This window comes from Rhipicephalus microplus, chromosome 7, assembly GCF_043290135.1.
Source record: "Rhipicephalus microplus isolate Deutch F79 chromosome 7, USDA_Rmic, whole genome shotgun sequence".
In the NCBI taxonomy this organism is placed as follows: Eukaryota; Metazoa; Arthropoda; class Arachnida; order Ixodida; family Ixodidae; genus Rhipicephalus; species Rhipicephalus microplus.
Window position 1 is genome coordinate 115,028,234 of NC_134706.1, and position 15,325 is coordinate 115,043,558.

At 44.9% G+C, this 15,325-nt stretch overlaps 1 protein-coding gene across 3 annotated transcripts in view; it reads right to left on the reverse strand.

Annotated features, from left to right (window-relative positions):
• LOC142767045 (uncharacterized) overlaps positions 1-15,325 on the reverse strand; it is a 123,152-nt gene that overhangs the window by 103,442 nt on the left and 4,385 nt on the right. For all 3 annotated transcript variants that reach the window (XR_012884726.1, XM_075868260.1, XM_075868261.1), the window contains exon 2: positions 1,290-1,339. Coding sequence is in view for 2 of the 3 variants with exons in the window: in XM_075868260.1 (XP_075724375.1) it covers positions 1,290-1,323 (34 nt within the window). In the remaining variant the exon portion in view is untranslated. The remainder of the gene's footprint in view (positions 1-1,289; positions 1,340-15,325) is intronic.

Consider the following 15,325-nt stretch of genomic DNA (forward strand, 5'->3'; position numbering starts at 1 on the left):
AAAGTTCAACAACTGCATCTGCAGGATTTATTCATTCTATACCGCCTTCATGTTCCCTCTTTGAGGACGTCGGTATTGAATTAGTGAGCTCTTTTCCAATATCTATCACGTGAAACCGCTGAATTGTGGTCTGTGTAGACCACCTCACTCGGTATGCTAAAACAGCAGCGATATCTGCTGGCACAGCCGATCACGTTTGGGACTTGCTGTTACGCTACTTTATCCTCCGGCATGGGCCCCCTCCTGCCATCATCAGCGACCGTAGCCAGCAGTTTGTTTCCGACGTCGTGAAAAAGTCGATTGACCGGTCTGCTTTCCAGTTTTGTCACGTCCCTTCATACCATCCATAGACCAATTGTTTGACTGAGCGTGTCAAAAGGATGCTCCTTAACATGCTCGTTATGTACGTTGATTCCAAGCATAAAAACTGGAACGAAGTTTTACCGTTTATGGCCTACGCCTACAACGCTGCGCTACAAGAGAACACTGGAATTAGCCCGTTTTACCTTCTCTACACACGTGAGCCACGTACTACCCTCGACACAATTCTCCCGTTTTCAGAGCAAGAAAACCCATCCTTTTCAGAGACACTCTGTCGCGCAGAGGAGGCATGGCGCATTGCGCGGCTACGGACTTTCGCAGCCCAAGACCATTCAAAGGCTCACTACAACAAGGCACATCGACATGTGTCGTAAAACGAAGGAGATATGGCGTGGCTGTGGACTCCATACCAGAAGAGTGGCTTTTATCAAAAGCTTATGGCCCACTATACAGGTCCCTTCGTCATTCTGTCGCGCGTTAGTGACGTTTGGTACGCGGTATCGCGCCTCACGTCTTCTGGCCATCGCTCCAGGGAAACTGACGTCATACATGCCATCCGGTTGAAGCCATACCACGCGCGACACTAACTCACCAAGTGGGCATCGTCTGCAACAGGTGAAATAATACGGGGCTTTCGTTGAAGTGGGGTAGCGGAAAAAGAAGTGACTGTGTTGTGTGCTAGGTTTGATTTCTGCAACCATTCATTGCCCTGCCTGTAAAACATACATATCTCACCCGTAACAATATATATATGTATATATATATATATATATATATATATATATATAAATGCTTGTGTGTTTGTGTGTGACAATGTTTCGTAAGCGAATAAATAACTCTTCATCATGCTTATCCAAAACTGTGCTTTCGTGCTAAGCCAACACTGAGCACTCCATGATTTTCGCTCTGGCAAGAGAACATCATCACGCTATCGATCGTTTAGTTAAAAAATTTGTTTCAAAACTTACCGATAATAACAAGCACTGCTCTTCGAGACATCATACTGTGGATTACTGTGCTGTTATGAAAAAGATATCAGAGATTTATTCTCACAAACACTGAAGCGATTGTATAAAGTCACAATCGTTCATTGTAAGGACTCCTCACGTCTTATTCTCAGAGTACTACAGCCTTAGTGCTTAGTCCACATGTGCAAATGTGCATATAGCTAAAATAATTTTAGGTAACAACGATGGTGCACATGGTTGCTATGTGCGTTTGTTTTTATACGTGTGACCATCGCTGCTGCAAGATAAGAGCCGAGCTGTGGTGGTTCGTGGGACCTAAGACAGAGACAGAGTCAAAGACCAGAAAAACATTTATAGATACTTCCACGAGACATACACAAACACAAACTTGCTAGATACAACTGTATTCCTCACGCTCAGTCTTGACAGACAGTCTGTAAGCCTATGCGAACATTTCCGCGCATTGTACATTGTGAAGACTATGAAGCTGTGTTACTTCACTGATTGTTTTATCGGCCCGCAATAGTTGGAGCTTTGGGGATCTGCCATCCTTAGTACATTTTGGTCGCAGTTGAATTTACGTTCATTTCCTCGGTGAACAAGCCATGTTCATTTTCTTCATGTGACCATAAAGTTTACCGATTGCATTTTCTAACACGTTCTGCCTACTTCTATTGGGACTCTTTTTTGCCCAAAATGGCCAAACCTAAGTCAGCATTCTAAAAAATTCAAGGAAAATTTTTTTTCAGAGTGACATTGAAGACAAATGGGAAAGGATGAAGCCTTGCGGGATTCCCTTGTTCGCAAGGCAGTATAGTTTAGAGTGCGTTGTGCCCGCCGGCCCGACAGGGTCAATATTGTAGCCTGTAATGCGCGAATAACTGGCAAATGCAGGGACACAGCCTTTATGTGCCTTACGTCGTCCGGCAGCCAGCCGTCTTTCATGCAACCACTTACAATTTACTTATTCTAGCTACCGTGGTGCCAACCAGTGGCGCACACGTGATGAAGGGTCAATATGCTTCCAATGCTGTGGAATATGCAACAGTTCTATCTTTTGTAGCTATTGTCGGTCATCGTCTCCTCGTGCAAAATATTATCCAGATGATGCTTAATCTCCCCTCTTCACGCCGACGAAGACCAACCGAAACTTAACACCCGCACATCAGCCCCGCGTTGTGACCGTCGCCGTCCCTAGAGAGCCAGTGACGCTCTCTGTCATCCGTACCGCATCACACTTCTTCACTTTTGCCCCACCATTTTCTCGGTGAACTGGTGCAGTTCCCGGGGGTGATGTGCCGTTGACCTAACTATCCGAGAATCCGCTGAAGTTTGGCTACCTCACAAAACCTTTTTGACGTAGAAATAAATGCCGTGCCTTTCTCGGGGCTCATGGACACAATTACACAGTTATCATTCATGAGCGCTCACCTTTCTCGTTCTCTCTGCAAGGTCCTTATGTCCGCCTCATCGCCTGTTCATCTAGCCATAGGTGGTATGCCCACCATTCTTGTAATGTGTACGGCGCATGTGAGCATTGATTACCACAAGAACTCAGTTCTTTTTGCTGTTCCGGACAGTGGATCTCATGAGCTCATCTTCGGCCACGAATTTCTAAGCATGCATTTTTCCCTTGGTGACTCTTTTTCTGGTGTATTGCGGGTAGAGCTTCCTGCAATATCTGACCTGGCCACCATTGCGTCACCACCGTGTTTATGTGTGGTTCAGTTTGTTCACTAACACCCAGATATTGAGGCTTGCGTCTCATTTACCGGGGACGCACCAGTACGTTATGGCGACTGCATGATTACCACTTCTTTGCACATTCTTCTGAAGCAACATGCAAGTTTTCTGTCCTCACTTGTGACTGCCTTTGTGTACATCACCTTCATACTTATGCTGAACTTTGAACGTTGCCCACAACTGCTTCCCGAAGATATCACACTGCGTACAGTATTTCCTTCGGACAGGTATGAGCCAGTTGTCCTAGACATTCATGCTCGACAGCCATCTTCAGGCAGCCATCCTACTAGCATGACACTTGATGGCCCATTCAACACCATAATAACCGCACAACTTTCCTCTTCCCAGAGCCAGTACCGGCGCTTTTTCCTGACGTCCTACCACATTATTTTGAAATTCGCTTCACACAAACTCTGCAAAACATATCTGGTATCCTATCAAATCGATACCGAAAACATACTACCCATTCATTGACATCCTCATCATGTGTCTTGAGTTTTACTGCAGCGTCAATCAAATGGAAGCGAAAAGATGCTCGCTAAACATCGTCCAGTCATTGAAGCGTCCTTGGATATCACCCGTGGTAATTGTGTACTTGTGAAAAAAAAACAACATCTTGTGGTTCTGCAATAAATCACAATATCTCAACAAGATGACAAACAACCACGCCACCTGTTTTCGCCCTTTGCCTCGCATAGATGACGCTCTTGAATCTGTTCAATGCGCAGGGTTTTTTTCATTCAGTGACGGTGAAAAGGAGTGTGTTAGAAAGGATCACCCCTTCCCCAAAGCCTGTGTCAGCATCCTCATTCACTTCAGTGCTTGAGGTCAATATCTTATTACGAAATAACACAAATGACTGGAACCGCTGTGAGCAAACATTAACAATATGCTGCGTAGAGGTTTTCTGCTAGTAAAAAAAAACGAACTCATGCCCACGCCACCCTCTTCAATGTTACTTCATAAAATTGCCTTTCCTAAATTGAGTCATTAGATTCGCTTCTCTTTCGTTGATGCTAATGGCAAATTGGTATCGACTAAAATAGTCGAGAAAAAGTGGTCTTTATTGAACCCGATGAGCTTTGCCAGGTCAAAGTCTGGCCCTTTGGGTTACGTGATGAACTGTGTAACTACCTGCACTTAAGTGTTTCAAACGGTCTACATGTCTGCTACCTTGACGATGTCATTTTCTTACCTACGTTCACCAGTCACCTTGCAAGTAATGTCGGCTATTCTGTTGGTCTTCAACTCAGCTATACCAAATGCCGCTTCGGCCCCGGAGACATCATCGTGCTCAGCCATCTTGTTGACGCTGCTGCTATACGAACTTATGCAGCAAAAATACGTGTCATCACGAACTTCTCTCTTCCACGTTTTTTCAAACAAGTTCGCTCGTTTTTTGGCCGGGATCATATTTTCACTACTTTGTTACACATTTTGCGGCGATTGCACAACTGTCACAAACGACTCCAATTTTCGGGTCGTCCGCCGGCCCCTTCTTCCAAGGAAGGGTGCTTTTGCGTTGAGAGGACGACATCCGGCGACTAACGACCCAGCGTCGCACCGGCTCGTCTTCCCTGCACCTGTACCGAAAGGGACACGGGCGGTCTGAAAAAGGAAATTACCCCCAGATGGGACGGGAGCACGCGTACGCCCCTGAAAAAGTTTCGACTGCATCGGATTAGGCAGTTGACGTACAGCCAGCAATAAGTGCGGTCATCGAAGTCGCGAGTCTCATGTAGGCGGCGAGCATGGAGCGACTCGAGCGACGTACTGAGACGGCTGCAATTCCGGGCACCCTCGTTGGCTACCAAGCCGGCGAGATATTCAGCGACACCCCGTAAACTCCCCTATGTGTACCGAGAGCTGGCCTGGACCGTATGAAACTTTTTATTGTGAATTTTTTTCAACTGATAATTTATTATAACCAGCCTTTTTTTAAATATATGTAGTTGTGTGCGCTGCGTCGCACGTCGAAGCTCAGAAGCGCAAGCCTGAACTTTTTCTTCTTTGTTTTTCTCTAAATTTTCATTGTCTCTCCAATGGTTTCATCATGTTGTTACCTTATTATTATTCCACGCATTTGTCTTTTGTCTCTACCTCTTGCAGTGCTTTGTTATAGCATACTTTCTTGTGTAGCTGTTCTTTTCTATCACTTATCAGTTTTCTTTCTTTGTTATTTTCGTAAATCGCCTGCCTTAGCCCCTGTTTTAATTAAATACTTGTTTTGGTGAAATCAAATGTCCGTGTCTGCTCTATGAGTACGTCAGTCAGGCCCACACATCACCACATGCGCAACCCCGTACGGGTCGACGAACCTGATAATAAATTTGAAATGTGCCCCATCGAGGCCTTTCAGGCGTCGCAGGCCGAAGGGTAAAGTGGAAGCCTGTGAGTATGCCGCACGTCGATGTTGCATCGGCAGGGCCTCGCCTGAAGTGTGACAGCAACCCCTAACACATCTTCTGAAAAAGGATATTCCTTCTTCTTGGATACCTCATGAAACATCAGCTTTCACTCATTTTGTCAACCTATTGACGCAACCACCTGTCTTTGCTCATTTCAATGACTTTGCACCTACCCAAGTACGTACTAATAGCAGTGGCCAGGATATAGGCGATGTCATAACCCAAAATCAAGTCAGTCACCATTGCATTAGTGCATATGCCAGCCGCCTTCTCTCCCGAGCTATACGATACTATTCAATAAAAGAGAGAGAGAGATGAAGCGCCGCTCTTGTTTGGGCCATTGTGAAATTCCGTTCATATCTGTACGGCAGATTTTTCACCATTGCAAGTAATCACCATGCTCATTGGTGGCTGTCTCCTTTCAAGAATACGGCTAGTAGTATTAGTATTTGGGGATCACGACTACAATAGTACATGTTCACTCTCGTCTACAAGCTTTAGCGATTGCATCAAGACGCCGGCTTCGTGTCTCACTATCCCGTCGACATGCAAAAATATTCAGCGAATGGTATAGTTCTATCTTTGCTCGCTATAACTGAACTCGTCAACTTTTATGCTAAGCAACCGCATGACCCCACTTTCTCCCAGGTCACTTTCTCCCACTCACCGGCTTTCAGCACATCACTTCGTAATTTCGTGCTACGCGATGGCACCTACCAGTGTCACAGTTAGCGACCTGACACAGCCCTGGTCGATTGCTTGTCATTCTGGCACACCTTCATTCTATTGTTCGGGACCAGCTCCTCCATCCACTAACAGCAGATATTGGCGTTTTCCGCACCTACGATTGAGCATTGCAGTAGTTCTCGCTGGCGAGGAGTGTATCGGTCAGCAGGTTGTTACGTGACCTTTTGCAACCTTTCCTTCACCGAAAACAGGAATGGTGGGCATGTTGTACACCAACACCCACTATTATAGTGGATCGATGTTGTGGGCGAATTCTGGAAAACGTCAACCATAGTGTATAGTGTGGTTATGGTGTATGCTGCAGTGCCGGCAAGGCTTGAGCGAGAAAAGGCGTCAGAATCACCATTAGGAGCTGCCACAAAAAATAAAAATTAATTGTTTAAAAACATTGTAAAAAATACCCGTCCCGTAAAAAAACAGGCTGCCACGGAGAATCAAATGCACAACCATCATATTGTCATTCAGAAACACTAACCGCTGCCCCATACCAACAGGACGCATTCAGTGTTTAATAGCTAGTTCAAATACGAACTTACGGTTCAACTGCTGTTTTGTTTGTCGCGTACTCGACATAGACAATATCGGCACCTACCACTGAAATATTGTACAGTTATTAAACACAAGCAACTGCTGGCTGTATTGATTGCTATTGTGATAATGACACCAACGCTATGTTTTCGTTACAATTCACAACCACAAGAAGAAAAAAAACCAAGTGAACTGGGAAGCAGGCACAGTTTACCGGCGGGGTCTGCAAGTTTAATATTCGTTTCTCGCTGGTTCCAAAGGGCGACACCTGTTCACGCTTTATGAAGCCTCTAGGCTCATTTCATAGATACGCCCACCTAATTTATTTGATTGAGTAATGGGATGCTTTTAGCGCAACGTAGAGGGCAGTTGTGCCAGCGCACTACTGGAGCTCTTTTGCTATAGCAATAACTACATAACGGCTTGGCCAATACGAATTCAGTGTGCCGGAAACATTATGCTATCATATTGTTTCCCCAAGCGACGAATTGCAAGCCTGTGTTCTCGCATAAAATATAGAGAAGTGCCGGTGAGTGTGACCGGCGGCTGTCAGTAAGGGGAGACGTACGTTCTTTAGGAGTGCCGGAATCGCGTCGCATTGATGTTTGTTGCTTTTTGCGCGGACACCGTACACAATGAAAAATGTTTCGTTTAGGGTAATTGACGCCATGGCTGTGCTGTATTGTCAGTATTACTCGTCGAAATCGTGTATTCTGAAACCCAGAAGCGTCAATGACACAATTGTGCAGGCTCGGTCGGTAGGTCTAACCTTTTGTGGGAATCATAGTGGTTGAAAATGTAGTGTACACATCCAATCTTGATGCGCCATATATATTAACCGCCATTATAAGCCCACTCATCGTCAGTTCACTGCTTCTCAGCATTATCGCAATGGTGGGCAGAGCTTCTCAGTTTGGTATACCTTGTGGCCCGCCATAATAAGCACCAGCCATCATCTGCTTAGTGCTTTCCAGCGTTATCGCAGTGGTGGCAAGAGCTACTCAGCTTGGTACACCATGTGGCCTACCATAATAAATACCACCAACCATCTGTTTAGTGCTTTCCAGCATTATCGCAATGATGGACAGAGCCTCCCACGATCGCCCACAATCTAGGCTTTACTTTCCACCATCGTTTCCGTTTTACCCATCTTCCGTTCACCATGCCACCCAGTGTGTCCCGGCATATTCACCATAATTTCCACAACGTCCCACCAAATTCACTATAACTTCCACCATACCTACTACTATTTCCACTTCACCCGCCATGTTTTCCAGTGTCTACCATGCCATGGTTGTTTAACCGATAGGGCTGTGAGTGCCGGAAAAGGACAACACTCCCGCCCGCTGGCCATTCTAGTTCAGTCAGTGTATATGATCTAATTGATCCTGTCGGCCTCAACTTGCTTCGTTCGTTTCCTACGATGGGCACGGGTGATCACTGGATCGCCATTCCAACGGACTACGCCAAGCAGTATGTATTTATTCACGCAGTTATAACTAGCTGCGCGACTGACGTAGCGGATATTTGGCTGCAGAACGTTATTCTACAGTACGATGTACCATGACTACTCTTAACTTATCATGACTGACAGTTTATTTGCAGGTTCACCAATGACATGTTCACGTCTTGCTCGACCAAAGATAAGATAACAACGGTCTACCATCCACAGACAAATGGCTTGACGAAGTGGAAAACCGAACCATTACCAACATGCTGGCAATGTACGTGTCAGCCAACCACCAAGACGGATTCTGTATTGTCTTTGGCCACGTTTGCGTAAAACGCGACGTAGCGCGAGATGGCTGGTTATTCGCCTTTCTTGCTCTTAATCGTCCAGATTCCAACGTTGTTTATGGACATCATACTGCCTCCTTCCACACACCAAACTACTGAGTATGCTCAAGAGGCCATTGCTCACGCTGACCACGCACGGCAACTTGCATGCAATAAATTAACCGACACGCGAACGGGCCAGCAAGCTCGTTACGATGCTATGTTGGGCTCCCTTGAAGCTCCTGTTCCTGTACATCACCACTTCGTGCGTGGAATTGAGTGAGCGACGTGACGTGTGAAATGAAGCCATTCTCTTCATCCTCGTCGACTCATTCCCGCTCCAGAATCTTCCTCGTTGTCCATCTGAAGCGCCATCGTACACCGGACCTTATAGACATAACTACATCGCCATTCTTCTCACTACCGTGTTTGTTGCTGGATGCACCGAGTCGGTGATTTCGCTGCCGGACGGTATTATGTGCCACTGTCCATAGGATGAGGAAGAGTAGAACGGTTTCTCTCATGTTTTCGCCATGATGGCTGTCGTCTCCCCAATTACTTTGTGTATATGCAGCCAATTTATCCTTTTTCGTATCACTGTGGCAATATTGTTACGGAGTCGGTGACTTCTGTATAAAACGTTTTTACAGAGAAAAAACCACAGGCAAGAGTCACAATGGCTGATTGGCAAGCTCGCGCACCTCTCAGCTCATTGTGTTATTCCTCTTCCTTTACCTCATTTCCGTAACAGGACTCCCAGGCGCTGGAGCATCATCCCGGCACAAGTCCGAAGAAGTCCGACTGAAGTAGAGCTTCAGGCGCGAAACGTGAACAATGTCAACAAATGACAAACTCGGTGACGTATTGGAGTGCAATGGCGCTATCTCGTAGTTGACGTCGATAACTTCATGTAAGACTAAATAGGGTCCTGCGTGTCGGGACAAAAGTTTTTCGGAGAGACCTACACGGCGACACGATGACCAGATGAGCACGTGGTAACCTGGGGCAAACGTTATATTTTTTATTATTTTATTCATACCGTTAGCATACATGCCAAAACAGGAGTTGGCCCCGCCGCGGTGGTCTAGCGGCTAAGGTACTCGGCTGCTGACCCGCAGGGTGCGGGTTCGAATCCCGGCTGTGGCGGCTGCATTTCTGATGGAGGCGGAAATGTTGTTGGCCCGTGTGCTCAGATTTGGGTGCACGTTAAAGAACCCCAGGTGGTCTAAAATTCCGGAGCCCTCCACTACGGCGTCTCTCATAATCATATAGTGGTTTTGGGACGTTAAACACCACATATCAATCAATCAAAACAGGAGTTGCTAATCAGGGCACACAAATTTTAAAAGTCAATGCAAAAGTGGAACATCTCACAATTTGACACAAAGAAAGCAAAATCAATGCAAAAAATAAATAAAAAATTCAACATTCAATGCGCACCCTGCAGAATAACACGGCAGAACACAGGTGAGCAACTGAGTGCCTTATCACATCTCAGTTCAACATTTTAAACGCACATTCGAAATCTTTAACACTGTTACACAGTACAACGTCATTCCGTAACTTATTCTATGTGTCAATAGCGGATACAATAAAAGAATTCTTGAACAGTTTTGTGTTATGCTTCAGAGGTTTAATGTGTTTGGTGTGCTTTGTCTGCGAATGCGACGTGTCTAGAGTGATAATTTTTGTTATCTCTGTTTTGTAGATACCACGGAATATCTGAAAAAAGAACTTCATGCTGTTGATACTCATTTTTTCATGCAATGTAAGAATATGAGCCCTAGTTCTTAGACTTGTTACGGACTGCATTCTACGGTATGAATTAAAATAAATCATTAAGCTTTATTTTGAACCTGTTCGCATTTAGCGATATTATTTTGCGTATATGGCTTCCATATCGGGCATGCATAATCTAGCAACGGAAGTACTGTGGTTTTATAAGCTATAAGTTTTACTTCAGGTGTCGCATCACCAAGCCTCCGACGAAGCATCCAAAGCTTTTTTTGCGATTCATCACAGATATAATCTATATGGCGGTTCCAGTTGAAGCTATCTGTGACGTAAACACCCAGGTATTTATATTCTGACACACGGCAGAGTGGTTCCTCATTTATGACGTAACAAAATAAGAGAGACTTGGTTTTTTTTTAATCGGCATAAAAACTGTTTTGCTTGCGTTCAACACCATTTGCCATTTTTAGCACCAAGAGCCTATCATGCCCAGATCTTCATTAAGCTTTTTCTGGTCGTAGTTTGATTCTGCCTTTGAATAAATGACTGTGTCATCAGCATAGTGCTTAATGAAAACATCGGGCGAGAAGCCGCTGTTCATATCATTAATATATCGTTAGAACAGCAGTGGCCCTATGACAGAGCCCTGCGGAACTCCTGAACCTGCCGACTGACTCGTGCTGTTTGTGCCCCTAATGCAAACCACTTGCTCTCTGTTTATCAAATAAGCCGCTATCCAATTTATGAGCTGATCTTTCTGCAGGATTGTGCTAAGTTTATGCAGCAATTTTGAATGTGCTATTTTGTTGAATGCTTTTCTGAAATCAAGAAAATAAATGTCAACTTGCCCTCTGTCATCTAAGACTTGACTAATGAAATGTGAAACCGCGGTGGAATTGTAACTGTCGAGAAACCTCGTCTGAAACCATGTTGGTGTTCTGCCATTAGATTGCGCTCTTCGAGAAATTCTGTTAGGTGCTTAGTGAGTACATTCTCCAGTGTTTTAGAGCACGTGCTTGTCAAACACACAGACCTGTAGTTGTTTACGCAGTCTTTAGCACCTCCTTTATGAATCGGTATGACCTTAGCACATTTCCAGTCATTAAGAACCTGTCCATCACGCAAAGATTTGTTAAATATATCAGTGAGATAATAAGAGCTTCATTCAGCATACCTTTTTGAAAAGACATTCGGAATGCCATCTAAACCAGTTGATTTCTTTTCATCAAGGTTCAGAAGAAGGTTACAAATGCCTTCCTGTGTAGCGACAATATCAGGGATTGGCGAGGCAAGACAACCTAGGCTGAATTCCGGCAGTATACCGTCATCGTTCGTAAAAACCGATTTAAAATAATCATTAAATGTACAGGCTAACTGAAAACTATCGGTAACAGTGCCGGTTTCTTTAATTAAATTCACAGTATTCAATTTTCTTTCGATAAATATCGCCAAAATTTCTGTGGTGCTGTTTTAATTAACTGCCTTAAAGATTCATTTGCGTATCGCTTCTTTGCGTCATCCAGCTCAGCTCTGAACGACAAAGAGAGCATCGTGATGTCAGCCGATCTGAGACTTCGTTTACTACTTTTTCGTTTTGCCCGCATGCGCCTTAGTTGTAGTTTCATGTGAATAATTTTTCGCGAAACCCATGGATTCATTCTTTGAACCTTTCTTTTTCGGTCAGGTATGTTGCGTTTTATTAGCGTGTGTACAATTTCTCTAAAACTTTTCCACGCACTATCAACCGTTGAACTATCACATACAGGAATGAGCTTAAAATCTTCATAATCAATGTCGAAAAAGTCCAGAATTGAAACATCATCAGCTCTAGAGTACTTGAGCTTCATGACACATGCCCAATAGCTGAAGAATCACCATACTGTGATCTGAAATACCGTCCATAACTTCACAAGTGTACTTTTCTTCAGCCAGTGATCGACTAAAAAATACAAGATCAAGTAAAGAGCCACCCTTTTCGTGTACTCGTGTGCACTTCTGTACAACTTTAACCATACTGAGCGAGAACATCCCATCTAGGAGCGCTCGGGTTTGTAATACATCAATCTGACCCGCTTTATACACCATCCAGTTGATAAGCGGAAGATTAAAATCACCGGCCATTACAATTTTTCCTTTTGAACTCTGAAATTCGTTATGTAAGAAGTCAATTAAAGCTAGTGAGTAGTCTTCCGAAGAATCGGAAGGACGATACACTGCAATGAATGTGAACGAACTGCCGTATAAAGTCATGTCACACGCAACACATTCAATTTCAGGTAGCGAAGAACGTTCTGTGCACTCAGTTGATCTTTTACAGATAATCGCAACACCACCACCCCTAGATCCGCGATCTCTACAATATGCTATACAGTTTAGAAGAAGAAACTTGCAGTTTTCAATGCATTCATTCAACCAAGTCTCAGTAACAATGAGTACATCTGGTTCATGCTCGAGCGAAACACTTTCAATGGCTGAAATTTTATTCAAGACGCTGCGCGCGTTCATATTCATAACCATCACTGCATCAGGAGTAGTGCCCACGTTCCTGGATTTTCATATGGTTTGAAGATTATCAGCAACTAAGCATGGCTTCCGTGAAACGGTGTTTTCGTTTCAGATATATGCATCCCTGTTCACATAAAGTTTGTCATGAACAAGGCGCACGCGCGCACCGCTTCGTTTTTCTTCTTTTGCACTCTCCCAAAGGCGCTTGCGACAACAAAGTACGCACTTTGAAAAGTCTTCACCCACTGAAACACCTGTTCCTTTCAATTTTGAACACTTCATCAAGATATCGCTCTTTTCTTTGGAGTTGTATAAGCGAAATATTACAGGCCTGGAATGGTCTCGTCCTTTTCCAAGTCAATGTATGCGTTCTACACATACACGGGCTTACACCTAATACAGAAAAAAGCTTTTGGTTTACAGTTTTAAACAGTTCATCGGCTGATTTATTTGGTCTCTCAGGAAGACCTCAGACGATTAAATTATTTTTTCGTTGCCAATTTTCCAGATCGTTGACCCTCCGGGAAAGCACAGTCACTTGCTCAGTTAAAGCAAAAACCGCTTCTTTATATTCCGTCAATTTTGGAAGGGATGACTCAATCATAGACAGTCATTGTTCAAAGTTTTTCATGACGCTGCCATTATTTTTTACTTCCTTCTGAAGCGCACGTTGATCACGTTTTATATCAGCAAGTGTCTTTGTCTGTTCTTTCAATGTTTGCAAAATTTGTTCATTTTTTTCTTCAAGTACAGTGGGACCGGGGTTCGTCTCAATATCACCGCTTCTAGCCAACTTCAGCAACACATACGAGCAATCACAAGATAGAGACAACAGTGTGTTGAAACACGGCACGATTATAAGTAATAGTTCATCGCTTCGAAAACATGAAAAGCACCGCCTCACCTGTAAACAAGCAAAGGCGAGCGTATTTGAGGTCATGCTTTAGTGAGTGCCATGCCCGCAACTGAGTCCGTGTGGATCCGAGGTGTTCCTTATGTACGGTTTAGGGGCGTGCACATCCATCTTTGATTGGGCCACGTACGATGCCGGTGGTTGTAGCGGGCTTTTCGCATACCCTGTGACCTGGTTAGACGAAACTGGGCAACTTGACGAACGATGTGAGCCCGATCAATGGCTTGGCGAGCACTCTCGAAAGCAGATTGCTTGAGAGGTATCGTGATTTAAAATTGCAATATGGGGTCGCGACCATACAAGAGATAAGAAGGTGAGAATCCCGTGGTGTCATGTCGAGAGGAATTATATGCGAAAGTCACATAGGCCAACGTGGTGTCTCAGTCACAATGATCTTCCAAGACGTACATCGAAATATACTCTGAGAGCGTGTGCTTAGGACGTTCGGTTAGGCTATTAGTTTGTCGATGATAAGCGGTAGATAGCTTTACGCGCTGTAGAACAGGATTGGAGAAGGTTGTCGACAACGTAGGACAAGAAAGAGCGGCCGTGGTCCGTAAACAGCTGTCGAAGTGCACCGTGATCTAAGATGAGGTCATAAAGAAAAAAATCCGCGACGTCAGTGGCGCACCTGGTTGGCATGGCCTTTGTTATCACGTAACGAGTCGCATAATCTGTGGTGACGGCAATCTATTTATTTCCCAGTATTGTCGTCAGAAAAGTGCCAAGAAGGTCGAGTCCCACGTGACAAAATGGTTCAGAGGAGACTTCAATTGGGTGAAGATATCCAGCTGGCAGCAAAGAAGGTGTTTTCCGGCGCTGGCAGATGTCGCAAGTGGCGACATATCGACGCAGGCTGCGGCAAAGTCCTGGCCAGAAAAACCCTAGTCAGACGCGGTCGTATTTGCGGTAAACACCGAGGTGTCCCGCTGTTGGTGCGTCGTGAAGTTATTCAAGTATGGTAGGCCGTAGACGACGAGGAATGACAAACAGAAGCTAAGGGCCTTCAGAGCTGACGTTGCGGCGTTAGAAGATGTCATCATGCAGCATGAACATATGGGATTCAGCGTCATGTCTCTCAGACTAGATGGTGTCGATGATAGTGCGCAGTGACTCCTCCCTTGGTTGTTCAATGCGTATATCGCCGATGTCAGTAAACGCCATTACGCTGCTCTCCACGTCAGTCGAAACGTGATCAGGAGGATCCACCGGATGACTAGAAAGACAGTCTGCGTTCTTCTGCAAATGGCGACACTTGTAGCTGACACTAAACGAAAGTTCTTGGAGCCTCTGGGCGCAGCGACCCAGACGTCCAGTCGGGTCCTCCAGAGAAGTCAGCCAGCAGAGGGCATGGTGGTCCCTAACGACTGAGAATATGCGACCATATAGATATGGCCAGAACTTGGCAACGGTCCAAACTAAAGCTAAACTCTCTCTCAGTGATTGAATAGTTCCTCTCATGGCGAAAAAGCAGGCGACTCGCGTAAGCTGTCACGCACTGTCTGCCGTGGTTGCGCTGAGCGAGAACTGCGTCAATAACGTAGCCACTGGCGTCGGTGTGAACTTCCGTGGCAGCATAAGGATTAAAGTGGGCAAGTATGTAGGCGTACTTAAGTAGCCGATGAGAGCGGTGAACGCTTCAGCCTGCTCAGGGCGCCATTAAATAGTGGTATTCTTCTTCA